The sequence below is a fragment of the Macaca fascicularis genome, chromosome X (genome assembly GCF_037993035.2).
Source record: "Macaca fascicularis isolate 582-1 chromosome X, T2T-MFA8v1.1".
In the NCBI taxonomy this organism is placed as follows: domain Eukaryota; kingdom Metazoa; phylum Chordata; class Mammalia; order Primates; family Cercopithecidae; genus Macaca; species Macaca fascicularis.
In genome coordinates this window covers 24614695-24638488 of record NC_088395.1, presented here as the reverse complement: position 1 = coordinate 24638488, position 23794 = coordinate 24614695, and the positions used below count along the sequence as shown (strand labels likewise).

Genomic DNA, 23794 nt, shown 5'->3' with positions numbered 1-23794 from the left:
TCTTAATTGTGTCTTTGAAGAGTAAAAGTTTTTATTTTTGATGTAATTCAATATATCCATTTTTTGTGGTTCATGTTTTTGCGTCCTATCTAAGAAATTTCTACCTAACCCAAAGATGTTCCCTATGTTTTATTACAGATTTTTTATGGCTTTTACATTGAGGTCTATGATTCATTTCAATTTTTCTATATAAGGTGAGATACAGTTTTTTTTTTTTTTTTTTTGCTTCTAGATATCCAATTGTTCTGGCATCTTTTTTATTTTTCATTTTTTATTGTGGTAAAATACACATAGCATAAACTTTATCATTGTAACCATTTTTAAGTATACAATTAAATTGCATTAAGTACATTCACAGTGTTGTGTGACCAATTTCCAGACCCCTTTTTATCTTATAAAACTCTGTACCCATTAAACAACAGCTCCCCATTACCCACTCTCTCTAGCCCCTGGCAATGATCTCTCTGCTTTCTGTCTCTGTAAATTTTACTACTCCAGGTACTTCATATAAGTGGAGTCAAACAGTGTTTGTATTTTTGTTGTTGGCTTATTTCACTTAGCATAATATTCTCAAGGTTCATCTATGTTGTAGCATGTGTCAGAATTTCTTTTCAAGGCCGAATAATATTCTATCATATGTATATACCACATTTTGTTTGTCTATTCATCCATCAATGGGTACTTGGGTTGTTTCTACTTCTTGGTTTTTATGAATAATGCTGCTATAAATGGCGCACTTTTTTTTTTTTTTTTTTTTTTTTGAGACGGAGTCTCGCTCTGCCGCCCAGGCTGGAGTGCAGTGGCCGGATCTCAGCTCACTGCAAGCTCCGCCTCCCGGGTTCACGCCATTCTCCTGCCTCAGCCTCCCAAGTAGCTGGGACTATAGGCGCCCACCACCTCGCCCGGCTAGTTTTTTGTATTTTTTAGTAGAGACGGGGTTTCACCGGGTTAGCCAGGATGGTCTCGATCTCCTGACCTCGTGATCCGCCCGTCTCTGGAGTCTTGCTCTGTTGCCCAGGCTGGAGTGCAGTGGCACGATCTTGGCTCACTGCAACCTCCGCCTCCCGGGTTCACGCAATTCTCCTGCTTCAGCCTACTTAGTAGCTGGAATTGCAGGCACCTGCCACCATGCCCAGCTAATTTTTGTATTTTTAGTAGAGACGGGGGTTTCACCATGTTGGTCAGGCTGGTCTCGAACCCCTGACCTCATGATCAACCCACCTCAGCCTCCCAAAGTGTTGGGATTACAGGCAAGAGCCACCGCGCCCAGGCTAAATGGCATACTTTTTTAAAAGGCAATTGTTTTTATCATGGAAGTACCTTGGCATTTTATTGCAAATCAATCCACCACACACGTGGATCTATTTTCTGGATTTTCTATTCTGTTCCATTTACCTGTCTATACTCATGGCAATATCACATTGTTTCAACTACTGTAGCCTTATAGAAGTCTTAAAAACAGGGAGTCTGAGTTCTCCAACACTGTTCTTCTTTTCAAAATTATTTTGGACAATCTAAGTCTTTGCGTTTTCATATAATTTTTATGATCAGTTAGTCAATTTCTACCAAAACTCTTGCAGGAATTTTGATTGGGATTACACTGAATCTATAGATGAATTTGAGGGATGTCTCAGTCTGGGCTGCTACAACAAGCTATCTTAGACTGGGTAATTTATAAACAACAGAAATTTATTGCTCACAATTTGGGAGGCCAGGAAGTTCGAGATCAAGATGTTAGCAGATTTAGTGTCTGGTGGGGCCTGTTTCTTATAGATGGCACTGGATGTCTAAGTGTGTTTCTCTTTTAATCATGAATTGATGCAGTTGCATTGTCCACAGTCATGAACATTTGGAGGTAAGGTTCTTAGAAATTCTTTAACTTGTGGCCCCTCCAATACAATAATTTCTTCAGGATTCACATTTGAAGGTAAAGACTCTCTTTTGCCTTGGTAGATGGGGGAATGGAGAAGAGGAAAGGGAAAGGTGGGAAGATACAGTGGGTTAGGCTCTCAGGTCAAGCAGAAAAGTCTTGCATCATGCAAGGGTTGCTGGCAAATGGCAAAAAGTCACGAGAAAGATGTAAAAGCAACTACAAAATATATGATGCTCAGTTTTCTTCTAACTCCGTTTCACACCAAGCAGAAAGTGAGTTTTTCTATTAGTAAGAAAAATGTCTGCAAAGTGCCAGTGATCCATTAAAATAATTGTTGTGAGGTAGGGGAAGGAAAACAATTTCTGAGTCACTTGGCTTATCAATCCAACAGCTTAGAGAAGTTTTGTTAATGGCCTAATGGATCAACAAACTTTAAAGACATTTATTTGCTTGAAGCTGGGTCGTTTCACCAAGTTACTGCAAATAAAACTACTGTGTGTCTAAAAAGAAAACTAATAAATTACAAAGGTTATTGTTCCCTACAATTTTTCAACGCATATATTTTTCTTTGACACTAGTTGTTCTCCAGATCCTAACTCCATCTTCAGCATTATTTGTCTGCCAATAGTTCTTTCAGGAGTATCTCTCATTGTGAAATCAGATTGTTTTTCTTTGCTTTATTCTCCCATCCACTCAAAGCCATGTTGAACAAGAAGAAAATAGTGCAATTTCAATGCCAAAATCATTTGTTCATTCACAAAATGTTTATTGAGCACTTAATATGTGCCAGGCACTGTTCTAGGCACTGGGAATATCAGCAGCGAGGCAAAGTCCCTGCCCTTACATTCTGTTGGGAGAGACAGACAATAAACCAATAAACATAATATATTAATATTCCTTGGTAGTTGGTATTCTAAAACAAAGCAAAGCAGGGTAAGGGGGAATAGAGAGTGATGCTTTGGAGTTGGGGCATAAAATTGATCATTTAAGTCAGGGAGATATTCAATTTAACAGAACTTTATATGGTTTGGCTGTGTTCCCACCCAAATCTCATCCTGAATTTTAGCTCCTATAATTCCCAGGTGTTATGAGAGGGACCTGGTGGGAGGTAATTGAATCATGCGGGCTATTTCCCTCATACTATTCTCATGGTAGTGAATAAGTCTCATGGGATTTGATGGTTTTATAAGGCATTTCCTTTTTAGCTTGGTTCTCACCCTCTCTTGTCTGCTGCCATGTAAGACGTGCCTTTCACCTTCCACCATGATTGTGAGGCCTCCTCAGTCACATGGAACTGTGAGTCCATTAAACCTCTTTTTCTTTATAAATTACCCAGTCTCGGGTGTGTTTTTATCAGCAGTGTGAGAACAGACTAATACAGAACTCGTATACTGATTTATAATTCCATGAAGGCTGATACTGTGGTAATTGTCTTCATTTTTCACCTGGTTTCAGGTTTGAGACACAGTAGATGTTCGATAAATCCAATAGAAACAGTAATATGTAAAAATACCTACATTCTGCTTTGAACTTGTGTATGTCTTGATATCCCGTGGATGGACTATGATTCTAGTCCATACTTTGGAAATACAAAATCCATACTTTGCATTCTTTCTTCAGAACTGTTGATAGTTAATTTTAGGAGATCCGAAGAAGCAAAAAGGTAGGGAGTCATCAGTAGTCACTTTCCTCCAGACCCATGGAGCCTGCCATCTTCTCATCTGTTCCTTTATTTCATCTCAGGGCTAATATCCCCAAAACAGCCTTGGATAACGTCATCAGTCAAAGAGGAGTTTCTGCAGCCCAGTTAATCAGCAAGCACACCACAAATGATGAGAAGCAGTTACAAAATGCTTCCAGGATTCATTTATTCACTTAACAATAATTTCCATTTTTATTTATTTTGTTTTATTTTTTGAGACACAGTCTTGCTCTGTCGCCCAGGCTGGAATACAGTGCCATGATCTCGGCTCACTGTAAACTCCGCCTCCTGGGTTCAAGCGATTCTCCTGCCTCAGCCTCCTGAGTAGCTGAGATTATAGGTGCCTGCCACCACACCTGGCTAATTTTTGTATTTTTAGTAGAGACGGGGTTTCAACATGTAGGCCAGGCTGGTCTCGCCTGAGCTCAGGTGATCTGCCCACCTTGACCTCCCAAAGTGCTGGGATTACAGGTGTGAGCCACCACGCCCGGCCGACAATAATTTTTAAAGCAACTACTCTATACCAAGAAGTATTCTAGGGGTAGAGCAGATTATTTCACCTTAGTCCAGAATCTAGCCCTCAGCTACTTCGATGCAGAAAATCTTATTGTTCATATATTCAGAGATCATCAGATTTTTAATGACAAACTACCTATAATTAACTGTATAATTAAAATCACTGGAAAATGCTAAGTCATTCATTTCCAGAGTGATTTCAAATACCCCTAGCTGGGTTTGCCTCTAAAAGTTGTGGGGTCAGAGCAAGAGTATAAATGGAGGCCCATGTATTATAGGTTTAAATATTTAAAAGTTTGAAATCTTGCTAACAGACTGTACATATATATGTGTGTGTGTGTATATATATATCTATCTATATACATATACACACACACACACACACAAACACATATCCTATCTTCCTAACTTGACAAATATATCTTGTTAATTACCTAGGGGGTCAAGTGGTTTGGAGTTCTTTGCAGGAAAGGTGGTGGTGAGCAGAGCCCCTTCTCTGTTCCCCACCGCAGGGTGGAACCAGCCTAGACATCCAGGTTCTGCTCACATCCTCCTGCTGCAATCCCTTGCTTTACCACCCCTTGTGCCTAGAGATGTGCAACTCTGCAGTGAGGTTACTCCTGAGAAAGTGGTCATGAGGAAGAGGCCAAACAGACCCTGGAAGCAGACTCAGGAATTTGGGCAGAGAACTTGAGTGTTCTAGAAGGAGGATGGGGGTCTCCATACATGCACCCTGTCTCCTTGGCCCATGGACTCCTCAGAGGAGGAGAGCCAAAGCAGGACCCTTAAAATGGGGCCCAAGGCCATGATTCAGGGCACCCCCTACCAACAGGTGAGGTACTAGAAAGGCAAACAAAATGCTGTTGGGGAATTAGTGGAAAAGGAGGACGGTTCACCAGCTCTAGAGCTGAGGCCTAGTTGACCATCCCTCCTGGCATAGAATACCCCCTGGCCAGAGAAGATACTTGTCCCCCAAATTCAGGTGTGTACCTCCTGTGATGGGGCTGACACAGTTTGCTTCCTCAACAACTCCCTTTTCTCTGAGGCTCAGGGGCTGCAAAGGTTCCCTGCAGACTGGGAGATTACACAGGGCTCACCACATAGCTGCTTTAGCTCAGAGCTCAGAGGAGTGCCCCCTTTTTTTTTTTTAATTCACATAAAGTGCTATACAAGGTAGCTGAGACCTGATGCCAACCCATTTCCAACTATATGGACCTGGGCGATTCTCAGAGCTCTGGAGCACCCCTTGTGGTAGGAGAGAGTAAAATACAATTTTTTTTCTTTTTTCCCTTTTAATATTATTATTATTTTTTTATTTGTAGAAATTTATGGGGTACATGTGAAATTTTGTCACATGTGTATAATGCATATTGATCAAGTCAGGGTATTTAGTGTGCCCATCACCTCAGGACAATACACTTTTGTTAACTATAGTCACCCCATTCTGTTATCAAACATTGAATTTACTCCTTCGATCTAACTGTATGTTTGTGCCCTTTAACCTACTTCTCTTCATTCTCCCTCTCCCACCACTCACCCTTTCTAGTCTCTGTTATCTGTCTTTCCACTCTCCACCTCTATGTGATCAAACTTTTTAGCTCCCACATATAAGTGAGAACGTACAACATTTGTCTTTTTTTGCCTGGCTTGTTTCACTTAAGATAATGACCTCCAGTTCCATCCATGTTGCTGTAAATGATATTTTATTATTATTATTTATAGTTGACACATAATAAATGTACGTATTTGTGTGCTACAGTGGGATATTTTATTACGTGTGCCATGTGTTATAATTAAATCAGGGTAATTAGCAAATTCATCACTTAAACATTTATCATTTCTTTGTGTTGGTAACATGCAAAAGTTTTTCTTCTAGCTATTTGTAAAGATTCAGTAAAATTCTCTTAACTGTAGTCACTGTATGGTACTACAGAACTTTCAATATGAATCCCTGATACCATTTTAGTTCATGAGACTCTCAAAAGTAGAGAAGACCCCAGAAAGCCACCAATAAGTGTTTGGATAATAGACACCTCCATAATCCAAGGGTAAATGGCTTAATTTACTGACCCAACTAGGTCTGTGATGAGAATAGAGTATGTAGGGGTATTGGTGACTCTGTCCTCATTATCTTTGTTTTACAGTCATAATTAATCAAAACCTACCCTCTCACCTTTCTTGTGCTCATGACAAAGAATTACCTGCTCTAAGCAGGAATTAACTGAGGGAGTAGATTGGTAGCGATCCTTCTTTGGAATGTGAGACAAGAAGCTTGGAAATATAGTCAAATGCACTGTTATTCTAAGATATGACAGCAAGAAGCAATTTCAAAATATGCCTCTCTTGTAAACCATTGGGCCTTAATGACACAAGAGTAATTTTTCCATTACTGACAAGAGCAAACGAGTGTAAACAGAGGTGGATGATTTTTCCTGACAGCTGAACCAGGCTTCAGTTAGTATCAGGGAAACTTTCTATTTGAGTTGACCTGTCCGTGCTGCATCAAGTTGGGCCATCATTTCAACGGATCCAGTGAATAAATCTGGAGGAAATAATGTGCCCAGGACTTGGGTATGGTTTCGTTTTGTTTCTGTTTTAGTTCACTACCTGGTACTTACCTCTGCAGCGTGGCTTACCTTTGATGGCCAATCCCAGCCTCTTTTGGGGAATCATCTGTGCAAGACAAGAATAAGGATAAGGGCCCAGTGCAGTGGCTCATGCCTGTAATCCCAGCACTTTGGGAGGCTGAGGAGGGTGAATCACCTAAGGTTGGGGGTTTGAGACCATCCTGACCAACATGGTGAAACCCTGTCTCCACTAAAAGTACAAAATTAACCGGGAATGGTGGCGCATGCCTGTAATCCCAGCTACTCAGGAGGCTGAGGCAGGAGAATCGCTTGAACCTGGGAGGTGGAGGTTGTAGTGAGCCGAGATCGCACCATTGCACTCCAGCCTGGGCAACAAGAGTGAAACTCTGTCTCAAACAAACAAACAAAAAAAGAATGAGGATGAGGATGAGGACAGCCAGGCTTGGTGGCTCATGCCTGTAATCCCAGCACTTTGGGAGGCCAAGGCAGGTGGATCACCTGAGGTCAGTAGTTCTAAACCAGCCTGGCCAACATGGTGAAACTCCATCTCTACTAAAAATACAAAAATTAGCTGGGCATGGTGGTGCACGCCTGTAATCCCAGCTACTCGGGAGGCTGAGGCAGGAGAATCACTTGAATTTCGGAGGTGGAGGTTGCAATGAACCAGATCATGACACTGCACTCCAGCCTGGGTGACAGAGTGAAACTCCATCTCCAAACAAACAAACAAACAAACAAATAAACAGAATGAGGATGAGGGGAAGCCACAAGAGGGAAGAAGAGGGAAGAGCTAACTGTTTGGATCTAAAGAGAGGCTTTGCAGGGTGAGGGCTATCAGCAACTGTAGGGAGATATCTGATACAAATATAACGTCTATTTCCTTAGGCTCCCCAGATACTTTTCGACTCAAGTTCCATGCAGTTTTCTCCCTATGGCCCTCTAACCTCTCTCCATGCTGAGGATGCTCTCCTAATGGTACTTGTATTGTTTGGAAAAAATAAGTATTGTTAATCTGAGTTCAGTCAGGGAAGCAAAACCATGATGAGCTGTAGAGGAAGCGATTTATCATAGGAATTAGTCCCGGCCCCATTGTGAGAGGGATGGGTGATTGGAGGTCCAGGAGGAAATTGGAAGATGGGAGGAGCCACCCACCATCAGTCTGAGAAGCCCAGCACATCCAGCTGTGCAAGTGGAAGGGGAAGCCGGTTGGGGAGACCTATGGGAAGCTGTTCCCACCTCTATGGGTCTGCAGCCAAGTGTTTGGTGGTGGCCCTGGGGCTCCTGTTTGTCAACAGGGTCAGCACTCAGAAAAAAAAAATCTGGACACAGAGTGAGGGGGAGTGAGGACAAGCAGGATCCGCTTTCACCTCTACCTCTGTTTGTAACCATGCCTAACCACAACAACCTTTGGAAAGTAATGGCTCCTGCTTCACTCCCACCTCCTACATCTTGTGCAAATTCTTCTTTTGGTCATCTCTAACCCAACGCCTTCAGGGACGGGGATCCTGGGAAATGTGATTCCAGCTTAACAAGTCAGAACACTATGCACTACCACACTAGGAAACACAGTGTGGCCACCGGCAGAGCTCCCCCAGCCACTGGCAGGGTACCCAGATGGAGAAGATATAGGATGAATGAATGGTGGGGAGGGATTGGGGAGTCTGAAAAGCATCCTTCGACCAATCAGAGCACGTTTTACTGTCCTGGAGATTGAAATTGAGGAGAAAGCTACTAAGAGTTTTCCTGCTAGGATGGGACAAAGGATATCTTTACTTGGCAAAGGTGAGTTTAGGTGGAGCAGCTGCCTTCCCTCTGAACTGAGGTAATAGTCTGCAGCCAAAGTTTCCATAGCCCTTTGGTGCAGCTAGATTTAAAAAGAATCTTGTTCTCAGAAAGACTGAAGCACATGCATATTTAAAGAGTTCTTTTAACAGAGTTATCTGAGAGAAAATTACCTTAACACAAATTCCGAAGACTCCACATAGTTAAGATGCACAAATTCATTATCAATGGTGCTGAGAATAGCTCCTTGGAAGGGATAAAATGTTTATTAGAATCAATTAAAGTATGTTTGAGAGATTTATTTTCTCCATCTTTATTCTCCTATTTAAAAAAAGTGCTGAGTTGTATATTAACACTTCAAGGTCTCAGTCACTGTTTGTCTTGAAAAAAAGAGAGAGAAAATGTTTGTCATTCCAGGAGCATAATCAGTTGAGCCAGTGCACAATGACATAGTTAATTCACCAACGGAATTTGTTGCCATAGCTTCAGCGAGGGACGGGGTAGATTAAACAATAGCCTTTTTCACGACTGCAGCTTTCACCACAACCTGCCTGTCCCCACACAACAGGCCATCATAGCACTAGTTCAGAGCACAGCAATTGTCAATGAACAACAGCCCAGAGGGGACAAGAGGAGGCTTGTGGTAAATAAAGCAAGAGTCCCCCGCAACTCAAATCTCTCCTTATTCAATAACTGGGACACTCTGAGCTCCTCCGAGCTTATCTTTGAGCGCTAGGCACAGAGAGCCTGCTTGACCTTTGGTCAAGTAAGCAACAAAAATTTCATCCTGTGACTCAAAAGAACTCCAAAGGGAGGAGGCCTCCACAGAAGATAAAAAGATCAGGAGCAGGCATGGTAGGCCATCAGGAGTGCATCATGGAAGAGGACAATCGCGCTCCGCAATTGTGGCGCAAGGTAATGTGAATACTTTCTTACTGATTTTTGCCTTATTGAATATCAAAGTCAGTTCAAAAAGTAAAGTCCTATGTATCTGCGAGTGTAATGAATCTGTGCTAATTAGTAGTCGCACTAAAAATGGAAATATTATCTTCTCCATCTTAAGGTGATTAAAAAAAAAAAACAAAGAAAAACAAATTGTGACTAATATTTATTTATCCCCTTGCAGAGTATGTCAGCTCCCTGGATAGACTTAGATGACAAGAACAAATTTGCTTACTAAAAAAAAGGTCAGATCAATATGCTATGGGAGCCTGAGGGTATTGCAGAAATGTTTTAACAAAATGTTCTTTATCCTATCAAATGAGAAATTCTTCTAGTAGAAACGTCACAAAATCCTGATTAGAATATCCATTCCTTTTATTCTGAGATGGAGTTACGCTCTTGCTGCCCAGGCTGGAGTGCAATGGTGCGATCTCGGCTCACTCCAACCTCCGCCTCCCGGATTCAAGTGATTCTCCTGCCTCAGCCTCCCAAGTAGCTGGGACTACAGGCATGCACCACCATGCCCAGCTAATTTTTGTACTTTTAGTAGAGACGGGATTTCACCATGTTGGCCAGGCTTGTCTCAAACTCCTGACCTCAAGTGAAGACTATCCATTTCTGAATTCAATGTTATGCAACTGTCATGTAAGTGAGACCTCTTTATATGGTCTTTTCTCTTGGGGAGGGGGTGCCCGGGGAACATGTTTCTAGGGGAGCCTTGTTAAACTGAATGAGTTCTAGATAGAGAAAGTTTAGGCAGTGGGACAAAGTGTTAAGAAGGACCCCAGATGATGTGAAGAAGAGATCGAGGGCCAGAGGCAACTTCCCAACAACGAGGCAGAGGGAATTTCTTTGCTTAACTGTGAAGCTGGTTTCACTCCACTACCCTGAGAATGAACACTGGCCCTGCTCTCTCCTGTCCTGGCATCCCGTCAAAAGCTTCTCATGCCCCTTGGAATGGATATGGGTGGCTGGTTTAAGCACCATATTCCTCAGAAAGTAGTCTAGGTTCATATCCAGCAGACACTTGAGCTACATGACTGATTGATCATTTTGCCCAATTGGTCCCTTCCCCAGTTGCCTCCATGTTATCTTAAATTTGGAGAAATTTGTATTGTATATTGAAGACTCATGAGTTTTACTAGCTGATTGTATTGAGTTAATGGGGGAATCAGGAGGCATTGATTGATTGATTCATTCATTCATTCATTCATTCATGCCTCATTTCAAAATTAGATTTGAAGTGGTGTCAAAACAACTAGAGTCGGGCCGGCCATGGTAGCTGACACCTGTAATCTCAGCACTTTGGGAGGCCGAGGCAGGCGAATCACTTGAGGTAAGGAGTTCGAAACCAGCCTGACCAACATGGTGAAACCCCCTCTCGACTAAAAATACAAAAAACATTAACCAGGCATGGTGGCAGGTGCCTGTAATCCCAGCTACTTGGGAGGCTGAGGCAGGAGAATTGCTTGAACCCAGGAGGTGGAGGTTACAGTGAGCCAAGATCGCGCCACTGTACTCCAGCCTGGGTGACAGAGTGAGACTCTGTTTCAAAAAAAACAACTAGATTCAGTTCTGGACTGGTGCAGATATGGAAAGTTGAGATGATTCTTCTATGTTCCAGTCATGTAAATTAAATCTGTGCAAATATCATTCCGTATTCCAATACCTTTTGCAAATTGAAAATAGACAAAGGCCTCTAATTTCATGGTCTCCCAAATGTATCACTTATCATCATTATAATAGTTGACATTTTAGGGTGACATGCCCTGGACTAAGTACTTTCCATGCCTTATTTTATGTAATTATATTCAACAAAAGGACTCAAGCTCCTGACCACTTGCCTATGCTGCTAATTTATGCCTTGATTTCTCTATTAAATTGAATAGGCTTATTTAACCTCCTTGGGCAATTAAAATGGATTACATTATTAATGGTAACAATAATAAAGAAGTTATTTCATTAACATTTTTCTCATGCTTTTCGGTTCTCAGTGTACTTTTCTCACACAGGCAGGCTCAACTTCTGTAAATTAAACTTTCTGACTACCAGCCCTTTGTGTACTATACATTGATACCCCCAAGCTGTCACACGACCATTTCTGGTTACTGCTGGTGGTGCTACTTAACAGCCAATAGTTATAAGCATTGCTGTTGAATATTGAATCTAAAAGGTGAAAATAATCATGAACTTAATAATCTTTTATAGCTCTCTGGGGATGGAAACTACCTTTAAATAAGAGAGTTGAGTATTTATTTTCCACATATTTAATTTTGGTACTTGGTTGGTACTTATTTGGAAATAAAAGAATGCCCAAACATTACCTCAATTCCTCTTACCCCAAATACTGTGATGTAGATATTATTTATAATCCTCCCCCCTGCTTTTTTTTTTTTTTTTTTTTGAGACAAGGTCTTACTCTGTTGCCCAGGCTGGAGTGCAGTGGTGCAATCATAGCTCACTGTAACTTCAAACTACTGGGCTCAAGTGGTCCTCTTTCCTCAGCCCCCCAAGAAGCTAAGACTGCAGGCATGCACCACCGCACCTGGATGATTTTTAAATATTTTGTAGAGATGGGGGTTTTGCTGTGTTTCTCAGGCTGGTCTTGAACTCTGGCCTCAAGCGATCCTTCCACCTGAACCTCCCAACGCACTGGGATTATAGGTGTGCGCTACTGAGCCCTAGCCTATATTCCCATTTTAAGTGAGAAAATTAAAGCTCACAGAGCTTAATTGTCCAAGATAGCAAGGATAGAGCTGGAATTTGGGTTCCCAGCATCCAATTTCACTTTTTCTTTAAACCTACACTGTTGAATAAGGTAGCCGCTAACCATACACAGCTGTTTAAAATTAATTAATTGGCTGGGTGGGGTGGCTCACGCCTGTAATCCTGGCACTTTGGGAGGTCGAGGCAGATGGATCACAAGATCAGGAGATCGAGACCATCCTGGCTAACACGGTGAAACCCCATCTCTACTAAAAATACAAAAAAATTAGCCAGGCATGGTGGCGGACGCCTGTAGTCCCAGCTACTCGGGAGGCTGAGGCAGGAGAATGGCATGAACCCAGGAGGTGGAGCTTGCAGTGAGCCGAGATTGCACCACTGCACTCCAGACTGGGCAACAGAGCCAGACTCTGTCTCAATTTAAAACAAAAAATTAATTAATTAATTAAAATTTAAAATTCAGTTCCTCAGTCACACTAGCCACTCTTTTTTTTGAGATGGAGTCTCACTGTGTCACCCAGGCTGGAGAGCAATGGCATGATCTCGGCTCCTGGGTTCAAGTGATTCTCCTGCCTCAGCCTCCCGAGTAGCTGGGATTACAGGTACCCACCACCATGTCCAGCTAATTTTTGTAGTTTTAGTAGAGATGGGGTTTCGCCATGTTGGCCAGGCTGGTCTCGAACTCCTGACCTCACGTGATCTGCCCACCTTGGCCTCCCAAAGTGCTGGGATTACAGGCATGAGCCACTGACACCAGCCACATTTTAAGTGCTCAGTAGTTATATGTGGCTCGTGACTATTGTATTTGGACAACGCAGATATGGAAAATTCCATCATTGCAGAAAATTCTATTGAATAACACTGCTTTAAACCATAATGTCTCTTTTAGATATGTTGAGGCATGTCCTCAAAATATATTGCAGTTCTGTTACAAGTAATATGGATTTTAAATTTTACAGTAAAATCTCATTCATTTGAAGTCCCTTCATTTGCATAGCACCAAGTTAACTTTGATCTGCAAATTAATAATATAGATAAGAGTTAAGAAGATGGTTAAATGCACTTCAGAGACCAAAGATTTTTAAGCACCATCAAATAACTCCAGAAGCACTCACTTAGATGCAAGCAATTGATATGATAATTACACATCATTTTTATTTATTCATTAAAACAGGGATCCCCTAAGGTGCCCTTGTAGGAAATAATGTGGTTAGCCTTGTTATTTCTAGCAACCCTTCTGCTGTTTCGAAATTCTATGTGAAATCATTTTATACTACTGGTTTACCTTCCTCCTTGCCTTTGGATCACAAAGTAAAATGGTAGCATAAAACACTTTCACACTGAAATTTTGACTGGTTCAAGATCTAATTCCAAAGCCCTCACTTCTTCCACTATATTACATGATTCCCTGGGAAAGGTACTCCTGTGGGCCCTGCATGGTGCCTGGTATGCATTAAGGGTTCAATAAATAACTGTTGATTGACTGACAGAGACAGTTCTTTCAAGAGACCAGTCATTGAAGTGGACTCCGATTTTCTACAGTGAATACATGTATCAAATGGAAAACTGCCTCCCAGTTTGTTCTTTCCTCTTTACCAGTCTTTGCTGCCAAGACTTCATGGTGACATAAGGGCTTCCTGTCTGTGAGAAAGAGATGATTCCCAGGCATTCAGCTTGGGGGAGGGGGAGTGTGATCTGGCCAGAAGCTTTGGAAATGAAATCTTCCAGCTCCTTCAGAAGTGAGAACAGGGTGGCAAACATGCTGCCTTCCCAGGCACCAGTCATCAGTTAGCTCCATCAGTCTTCAAATATGTGGGGCACATGTTCCAGGTCCCATGCTGGTTCTAGGTAATAAATAGGTGAGAAGAGAGAATGTTGAGTTGTTAGAGGAGAACGGTACTTGCATTTCCATAATATCCTTAGTGGAGGTGGTTTCTTACAGCTTGCTGGGACTGGTCATAGCAAACATTAATGCCATGTCTTTTTAGCAAAAATAAAACCCAATTCCTCAATTTAGCAGTGAGCATCAAAGGATATGGTTTGTCCCTTCCTTGTCTTCTTTAAGGAAAATTTTTAGCCATAGTAAGGAAAGAAAAATTAATAGAAACAATGTAAATGTTCATTAAATATTTAGTCCTTATTTGGAAGGAATTGAACAACTTAAAACTCTCCAAATTTATGAAGCTTAGATATCTGAACATTTTTTAAAAACCACTTAAAGGGAAAGGAGATATTATATTTTTACCTTTTGTTCTTTTGAAATAGAGTCTCACCATGTTGCTCAGGCTGGAGTGCAGTGGTGCGATCTCAGCTCACCGCAACCTCCATCTCCCAGATTCAAGCAATTCGCTGCCTCAGCCTCCTGAGTAGCTGGGATTACAGGCACCCACCACCATGCCTGGCTAATTTTTGTACTTTTAGTAGAGATGGAGTTTTACCATGTTGGCAAGGCTGGTCTTGAACTCCTGACCTCAAGTGATCTGCCCGCCTCGGCCTCCCAAAGTGTTGGGATTACAGGCGTAAGCCACTGCGTCTGGCCTTATTTTTACCTTTTGTTCCAAACATCAGTAGGCCTTCTTTCCTCTTATCTATCTCCCTGTAATTCCTCTACATGAGCCCTAATATTACAGGTATGTATGTGCACAGCCTTCAAGCTAACTCAACGCAGTTTCGTGTCCTTCAGAAACTATGGGGTAGGCTGATTCGAGTCCTCTTAACTCACTTAGTGGATGTATAATCACTGCCATAGGCTGCTCTGCTGACAGTTCTCACTCTGAACATTGACAGGTAGAGCAGAGGCTAATTCTGAATCTGGTTCTCCACTTGATCTTAGCCAAAAGGCTGAGAAGCGACGTGAATCTGGCTCTCTAGAGTGCACTAACCTCTTCCTGGCAGACCCTAGATCCCTACCCAATGTGGTCCTGTAATGCAAGTCTTGGTGACCATGCCTTCCCTAACTCCTCCTTGGCTCCCTGAAACAGCCCAATTACCATGCAAGCAGATGTGGAATGAGAGGCTAGACTTGTGAGTGTCTCTTGTGAAACCTGGGGTTTCCCCAGTCTTCCCAGTGCTGGGAACTATGGGGGAGAAAATAAGTCTCGTTAGTCTCTCTTATTTTTGTCCTTTATTCTCAATGACTTGGAGCCAGCTCTCAAATACTATGGGGTAAAGAAAATGGTGCAATTGGCATAAAATTAATTTTGCCCCATTCTCACAACGAGGCCTCAAAAAGTGAAATATACTTTTTATTTCAGTCCTGCCCCAGGTATTAGAACATTTTAAAGTTTTATTTGTCTTTCCATGAACTACAAATTCTTTCTCTCTCTGTCTCTGTCTCTGTCTCTCTCTCTCTCTCTCTCTCTCTCTCTCTCACACACACACACACACACACACACAGACGTGGAAAGAGAAAAGAAAATTTAAAAATTGGTAAATAAGGCCCAGGAGAAAGAGAAAAATAATACCTGTTTCAAATCTTTTTTCTTAGCTCCATTGATTTAAGTCATAAATAAAAGTACAGAATAACTTAATGATAATTTCTTTTGAAAGACTAACATGATAATTTTTAATAGTACCATTATATTTACCAAAAAATCAATCTTTAAGAGTTTGTCCTATGTATATCTTTACATATATCTTCTTGTTCTATATATCCTTTGAGAGTGGAGATGATCACATTTATCTTGGATGCATGACTTCCAACATGCTTAGTAAATGTTTGTTGAATGAGTGAAAGGAATTTAAATCACTGTTTATTCTGTATCCTCCTTGCCCAGAGGGACTCCTGAGTTTGTCCATTTAAGGTCATCTCTAGGCTGTTCAGGAGAATGAGTGGGTTTCAACCCAGATTTTGAGTGAGACATGGATCAATGTTGGATGGACCAACTCCAACTTGACCCCAGCCTCTAAACTGATCAACATTATCATTAACATCAACAACACAGATGTTGTGATCACTGTTTACAAGGCTCTCCACCTCAACCCTGCCAGACTTCTAGGGTTGTTAGAGGTTTCTGATGTCTGAAGGCCAGGTGAGACCCACCTAGAGATACCACAGATGGCCGACTCAACCTTCTACAACTCCTCAGCTTTCTCAGAGGTGGGCAGGAGCTGGGCCAGCCTCGAAGAGAGATAGGTAAGACTTGTGCACCTACCTGCCTCATAAATTTTCTTCCATGTGGTTATTACATCTTTCTTTAGGGTGGCAAATGAAGGACTTTCTTAAGTCTCACACAAAGAATTCAAGACAAAAAATGGAGAATTAATAAAAAAGCTCTGTAGGGCTTTCTCCATTATACAAGGTAGGAGAGAGTTATAATCACCAGGAAGTACACTAGAAGTTTTCTTACCCTCTACAGTGGGGACCAGTTGGTCAGTTAATTGAAAAATAAAATGGGGCTGGTCGCAGTGACTCACGACTGTAATCCCAGCACTTTGGAAGGCCGAGGCGGGCAGATCACCTACAGTCAGGAGTTCGAGACCAGCCTGGCCAACATGATGAAACCCTGTCTCTACTAAAAATACAAAAATTAGCCGGGCGTGGTGGCCTGCGCCTGTAATCCCAGCTACTCCGGAGGCTGAGGCAAGAGAATCACTTAAACCCAGGAGGTGGAGGTTGCAGTGAGCCGAGATCACGCCACTGCACTCCAGCCTGGGTGACAGAGTAAGACCTGTCTCAAAAAAGAAAAGAAAAGAAAAATAAAATGGGTATAATGGGGACTCACTTAAAAATGATAAATGCATACATCAAACATTTTATTTAAATTTAAAATAAATATATTATTAATTTGCCAAACCTTTGATTGGGCCACTGATTAGAGCTCTGTGTTATATTTTTTCATTAGGCAGACACATATGCACTGCCTATTACTTCCATTTTTAGTTTATTCTAAATTGTGTGAAAACTTAAGATATCTTCAAAACACTTTGAACATGGAATCCTAGGTGTTTTGCAATTTTGTCCCCTAGCTTTTATAGTTGTCTTGCCCTCACCTAATTCAACAGTAATTTTTAATTTTAATTTTTTTTTTTTTTTGGAGACAGAGTCTTGCTCTGTCGCCCAGGCTGGGGTGCAGTGGTGCGATCTCGGCTCTCTGAAACCTCTGCCTCCCAGGTTCAAGCGATTGTCCTGCTTCAGGTTCCCGAGTAGCTGGGACCACAGGCGTGCGCCAGCATGCCCAGGTAATTTTTGTATGTTTAGCGGAGATGGGGTTTCACCATATTGGCCAGGCTGGTCTCAAACTCCTGACCTCAAGTGATCTGTCCGCCTCGACCTCACAACGTGCTGGAATTACAGGCGTGAGCCACTGCACCTGGCCAGAGATGGGCTATTTTAACAAGAGAAATATAATCTGTTTGTGGAGCAGTGTCTGAATCCCCTTCATCTCAATCCTCCCCCATTGGTAATAGTTGGAAACAAAGACTAAAGAGCTGTCAGGAGATGGTACATCCTTTCCACGAGTTAATAAAGTGATGCCCCGCTTTCACAGTCTATTAATTAAGAAGGTAATCAGTGCATGCTTTGAGTTTGGTAAGTGAAACTTGAAGGCAATAAAATCAGAACACTACTTGGATTTTTTTTTCTCATAAAGAAATGAATAACAAATTAGGGCCACAGAGCTAGAGTAATCACATTTTGAATTTCTCCTGAGCATGTCTTTAATAACCTGTGTGTGTTGGGTAAGAAGAACAAAGAAAGGCAAAGTTAATTACCCAGGAAAAGCTTCACCAAGAAATTTTGGTTACATTAGCTCAGGGTTTCTCAACCTTGGTATGACTGATATTTTGGGCTAGATAATTCTTTGTTGTAGGGGCTGTCCTGTGCATAGGACATAGGATGTTTAATAGCATCCCTGGTCTCTAATCACTAGATACCGGTAGTACTCCCCTTCCCCAAGTCATGACAACCAAAAATGTCTCCAGACATTGTTAAATGTCTCCTGTGGGACAAAATCACCCCCATTCAGTAGCTGAGAACTACTGAATTCACCATATACATTCCTTCTCATTCCCCATCCCCTGGAGCCCTCCAGGGTTTGCTGTGTGTGGTTTGTTTGTTTGTTTGTTTGTTTGTTTGAGACAGAATCTTGCTCTGTCACCCAGGCTGGAGTGCAGTGAAGTGATCTTGGCTTAGTACAACCTCCGCCTCCTGGGTTCAAGTGATTCTTCTGTTTCAGCTTCCTGAGTAGCTGGGATCACAAGTGCCCATCACCACGTGGCGGCTAGTTTTTGCATTTTTAGTACAGATGGGGTGTCACCATGTTGGCCAGGCTGGTCTCAAACTCCTGACCTCAAGTCATCCCCCCAAGCCTCGGCCTCCCAAAGTGCTGGGATTACAGGCGTGAGCCACTGTGCCCAGTCAGTTTACTGTTTTAAACACTTAGAATAAAACTTTTCAGATCAAGGCCATCTATCTACATTTTCCAGGGAATTATTTGGAAAGAAATCGACTAGATCAAAATTACTTGTACAGATAACAAGAAGGGCTCTTTGCATTTCTGTATTGAAAAGTAGCAGGCAAAAAAACAAAGGAAGATGGTCTAATAAAGGTATTTATTTAAGGCATTCAGCCAAACACTTGACTTATATTTAATCCCCACAAACCCCCCAGGGGGCATTAATAGCTTTATTTTATTGTGGAAGAAACTGAGGCTTAAAGAGGTCACGTACTCGCTCAAGAACACACAGTTTGTAACTTACTGGTGGAGCTAGAAATCTGACAGCAAAGTTTGTGCATTTGTGCATATTGCCTCAGTGTATGTACTTAGAATGTCATACATCTAAAAAAGCAAGGTGACCAGTTTTTATCCTTCTTAAAATATAATTTTTTATTAGGGAGAGCTTCAAGCATACACAAAATTAGACAAGATATTAACAGTACATTACCATTTGTACTGTTCATGTACTTGCCACCTACTTCAACAGTAATCAACTCATGACCAATCTTGCTTCATTTAGAGCTTCTCAACCTCAGCATAATGACATTTTGGGCTAGAAAATTGTTTGTCACGGATGTCAAGCACACACAAGACAAGGCAAGGTCTGAATGACTTGACTGGTAAAAGTATAATCACTTTAAGATGAAGACAGTTTATTACTTACATAGCAAAGAAAACAGTAGCCAATGGTGCCAGCTTCGTACTGTGCTTATCCCACATACCAAAAAGGACACTACAACAAAAGGGGCCAGATAACCTCGACTCCCATTGCTGAGGAGCCCACTGTAGATTGCAACTGTTTTTCTGTTCTGTAACTTTGTACTAGGAGGGGCAGGGCAGGAAGCCTCATATCCCAACCCAAACAAAGAGACTATTAGAAACTGCTTCATGACAGTTTCTCAGGGGAGATAAGGAGGTGAGTGGCAAATGGCCCTGGAGCAACTCCTCACAGGCCTCTCTGTTCCAGGAGAGCTTGTTCCAGGAGGCTCACAAGGCGTTCTCCAACACTCAGATGAGCTGCACGTCAAGCCTTTGCTTCTATGGACACATTCAAGGTCGTTAGGGTGCCATTATCTTACAGTGGACGATTGTCCTGTGCATTGTAAGATGTTTAGCAACATTTATGGCCTTCACCCACTAGATGTCTAAAGCACCCCAAGCCCCAAGATGTGACAAACAAAACTGTCTCCAGACATTGCTAAATGTACCTTGCGGCAAAATTGTACCCAGTTGAGAACCACTGATCTTGAGCTGTATTCACTCCTCACATCCAAACAACATACTTCATCTGCAAATATTTCAGTATGTATTTCTAAAATAAAGTTTTGAAAACATAAACACAATACCTGGTGGGGGGTTTTGTTTGTTTGTTTTTGTTCTTTTTTGTTTGTTTGTTTGTTTTTGTTCGTTCGTTTTTGAGACAGTCTCACTCTGTTGCCCAGGCTGGGGTGCAGTGGTGCAATCACAGCTTACTGCAGCCTCAACCTCTTGGGCTCAAACAATCCTCCCATTTCAGCCTACCAAGTAGCTGGGACTACAGGTGCATGCCACCACACCCAACTAGTTTTGCTTTTTTATTTTTAGTAGAGATGAAGTCTCACAATTTGCCCAGGCTGTTCTCAAACTCCTGGGCTCAAGAGATTCTCTGGTCCTGCCCTCCTTAAGTGCTAGTATTACAGGTGTGAGCGACCTCAGGCAGCTACAGTATCATTATTATACCTAAATAAATTAACAATAATTCCTTCATAGAATCCAGAAATTGTTGAAATTTCTAATTGTTTTATAAACATTGCCATTTTTACAGTGTTTTGAATTAGGATTCAAATAATACAGTGTACATATTGCAATTGATTGATATGTCTTTCAGATCTCATTTAATCCATAGGCTTCTTGCAATTTTTTGGTTGAAGAAACAAGGTTTGTTCTACAGAGTTTTCCACAATCTAGATTTCGCTGATTGCATCCCTGTGGTGTTAACATACTCCTTTATCCCTTCTGTATTTCCTGTAAATTGGCCTCAGATCAAGAGGTGTGATCAAAGCCAGGTTCTATTTACTTGGCAGACTATTTCATAGGTAGCACATGTACTTCTATCAGGAGTACATAATGTTTGGTATTGCCTGTCTTTCTGTCATGTTAGCAGTAGTTGATGCTGAGTGCCTAAACCCAATCTTTCCTTAGGGGTTATAAAGTGGAGATAATTCATTACCATCTTACCTTCTTCATTACTCATTCTAAGACAAGATACTTCTCTTGTTTGGTGACCTAGAGGGACAGTTTGTATAGGAAAGTTTAAATAAAGGCTTATTTCCCAGTTTTCAAAATGCTTTTCTCTAGCATCTTTCAATGCAGACAAATGAGGCTTGGGGGTTTCTTTCGATAGTATTATGAACTCATGCATTGAAAAACATTAGATAGGTTTCAATCAATTGCAATTCTTATCCTTATTGATACTTAAACTTTTCATCTTTGGCTGTCAGGAGTCTCCTAAGTCCTTTTGACGATTTTTATCTTTTTTAAAAAAGGATAATAGAACTTTTATATTCATATGAGTATTGTTATCTTCACACTTTCAAATGATGACCAAAGACTTATTCCAAAAATGTTTTGAGCAATGGTAATACCATATGTGCTAGAGACTGCCATGGTTCACTGCTAATGGTTTTGTTCCTGTTGAGTTCCTGCAATTGAATGGTGGAGTGAGGTTATCCAGACCATTTTGTAGAAATAAAGGATTATTTTTCTTTGAAGATATGCTTATACCATACTTGCTTACTCAAGAGAATATCTTCTCAAAGCAAGGGTGGACTTCTGTGAAAGACCATTGACCGCATATAGCTACTCTCAGACACCCTTAGTGTCCTTTTTTTTTTTTTTCGAGACGGAGTTTTGCTCCTGTTGACCAGGATGGAGTGCAATGGTGAGATCTCGGCTCACTGAAACCTCAACCTCCTGGGTTCAAGCGATTCTCCTGCCTCAGCCTCCCAAGTAGCTGGAATTACAGGCGCATGCCACCACATCCAGCTAATTTTTGTATTTTTAGTAGAGACAAGGTTTCACCATGTTTGCCAGGCTGGTTTCGAACTCCTGACCTCAGGTGATCTGCCCGCCTCAGTCTCCCAAAGTGCTGGGATTACAGGCCTGAGCCACCACACCTGGCCTCCTTAGTGTCATTTGACATGGCCTCTCATCGGGCATTTTAGTAGATTAGGTGTTTAAAATGATTGCTTTTGGAGATATTGAAAGTTTTTACATAGCCAGCTTCCTGGGACACATACACAAATAGGATTTCTTACTCTTGATGCAAACAAAATAGAGATTCTTTTTTTCTTTTTGAGAGCCAAATAGTTTCTTTTTGAGAGCCAAATCCATGTATGAATAAAGTCTCTCATCATCTCTCCTTCATCACAGTGGTTCTGAACTTTTTTTTGTTCTAAACTTTTAAAAGCCCTGATGCTAAACCCAAGGACAATTAGATCAGTATCTTTAGGGAGCAGGAATCAGCCCTCAGTGTTTTTGAAAGCCCCTAAGGTGATTCTAATGCACAACCAAGGTTGAGAACATTCCAGAGTAGAGCAAAGAGGATAAGAGTCTTTGTTAAGAGATTAACTTAGACTTCCTGCTATGGTTTGAATGTGCCCCCCAAAGTTTATGTGTTAGAAACTTAATCCCCAGTGCAACAGTATCTAATAACAGGTGATTAGGTCATGAGGGCTCTGACCTCATGAGTGGATTAAAGTCATTAACACAAGAGAGGTTTGGTTACCACAAGGGTGGATTTGTTATAAAAGCAAGTTCAATTCCCTCTTGCTTTCTTACTCTTGCCTTCTCTTGCCCTTCTGCTTTCTGCCATGGGATGATGGAACACAAAGGCCCTCACCAGATGCTGGCACCATGCTCTTGGACTTCCCAGCTTCCAGAACTATAAGCCAAATACATTTCTGTTCATTATAAATTACCCACTCTGTGGTAGTCTGTTATAGCAGCATAAAACAGACTAAGACACCCCTAAAGTGTTAGACACTCTTTTGTCAAGAATAGGATATTTGTATACTTGTGGGCTTTTGGAAAGATCATTTCTCACCAGCACCACCTGTTATTCACAGATTTACACATCGCCCACAGAGAAGAAAACCTGGTGAGGCCACTTCTGCTTGTATTGCAGAGGAAGAACCCATCTGATGCCACTTTTAGGAAGATTTATTAGAGGATGTGGAGACATTATCTTCAATGTGTGTTTTGTGATGACATCCTGCACTGGCACTTACTGAATGAGTCAAATATGATATTTATAGGGCCTTAATAAAAGCTTTTATCTAGCTAGGTTGTATTATTAAATGTCAAACGAACTAAATGAAAAGCTTTCAACATGAAGGCATCCAAAGAGAGCAGAATGAGAAAAGCATAAAAAATGTTGAGATACCGAGGCGGCATGCATTGAGTGGGGGCTTTGAGGTCCCACAGTCCTAAATGTGAAACTCAGTTCTGACACTGACCAGCTCTGTGACCTTGGGCAAATTATTTAATGTCTCTACGCCCCAGTTGTTATCTGCAAACTGGACATAATGCCTGTTTCTGATACAGAGAAGGATGTCATAAATTACTAAGTATTAAAATTGCAGACAATGTTAGCAATTTTCTGCAATTGAATGACATTTTGTTAGCCTAATTTCCAGAATATCTGGAGATGAGATACCAGGCCTAGCTCATGCTAAGGAGGATGTGATAGGAAGAATAAGGGCCTCCCAAAGATGTCTACATTATAATTTCCAGAACCTGTGAATATGTTACCTTGTAAGGGAAAAGAGACTTTATAGACGTGATTAAGTTAAGGGTCTTGAGATGGGAGAGATTATCCTGGATTATCCAAAGGAACTCAATGTAATTACAAGAGTCTTTTGAAGTGAAAGAGGAAAGCAGGAGACTCAGAGAATATGTGACCAGTGAAGCAGAGGCTGGAGTGATGCAATTGCTGTCTTTGAAGATAGAAGAAAGCAGGCCAGGAGCCAAGGAATGCATGCAGCTTCTAGAAGCTAAAAAAAAAAAAAAAAAAAGAAAGGCAAAGAAACAATTTCCCCTAGAGCCTCCAGAAGAAATGCAGTCCTGCAGGTATATTGATTTTAGCCCACTGAGACCCATTTCAGACTTCTGACCCTGGTCCAGAACTTTAAGATAATATATTTGTGTTGTTTTAAGCCACCAAATTTCTGGTACATTGTTACAGCAGCCA

At 41.5% G+C, this 23794-nt stretch overlaps 1 protein-coding gene and 1 long non-coding RNA gene across 5 annotated transcripts in view; both read left to right on the top strand.

Annotated features, from left to right (window-relative positions):
- The first annotated feature begins 9062 nt into the window (after positions 1-9062).
- PCYT1B (phosphate cytidylyltransferase 1B, choline) overlaps positions 9063-23794 on the top strand; it is a 114945-nt gene continuing 100213 nt past the window's right edge. For all 4 annotated transcript variants that reach the window (XM_074030245.1, XM_074030241.1, XM_005593194.5 and 1 more), the window contains exon 1: positions 9063-9376. In XM_074030245.1, coding sequence (XP_073886346.1) covers positions 9314-9376 — 63 coding nt within the window. In that variant the 5' untranslated portion in view covers positions 9063-9313. The remainder of the gene's footprint in view (positions 9377-23794) is intronic.
- LOC135969284 (uncharacterized) lies at positions 16118-23622 on the top strand. The gene is made up of 2 exons (XR_010584452.2): positions 16118-16262; positions 22671-23622. It is a non-coding gene; the product is annotated as an uncharacterized lncRNA (long non-coding RNA).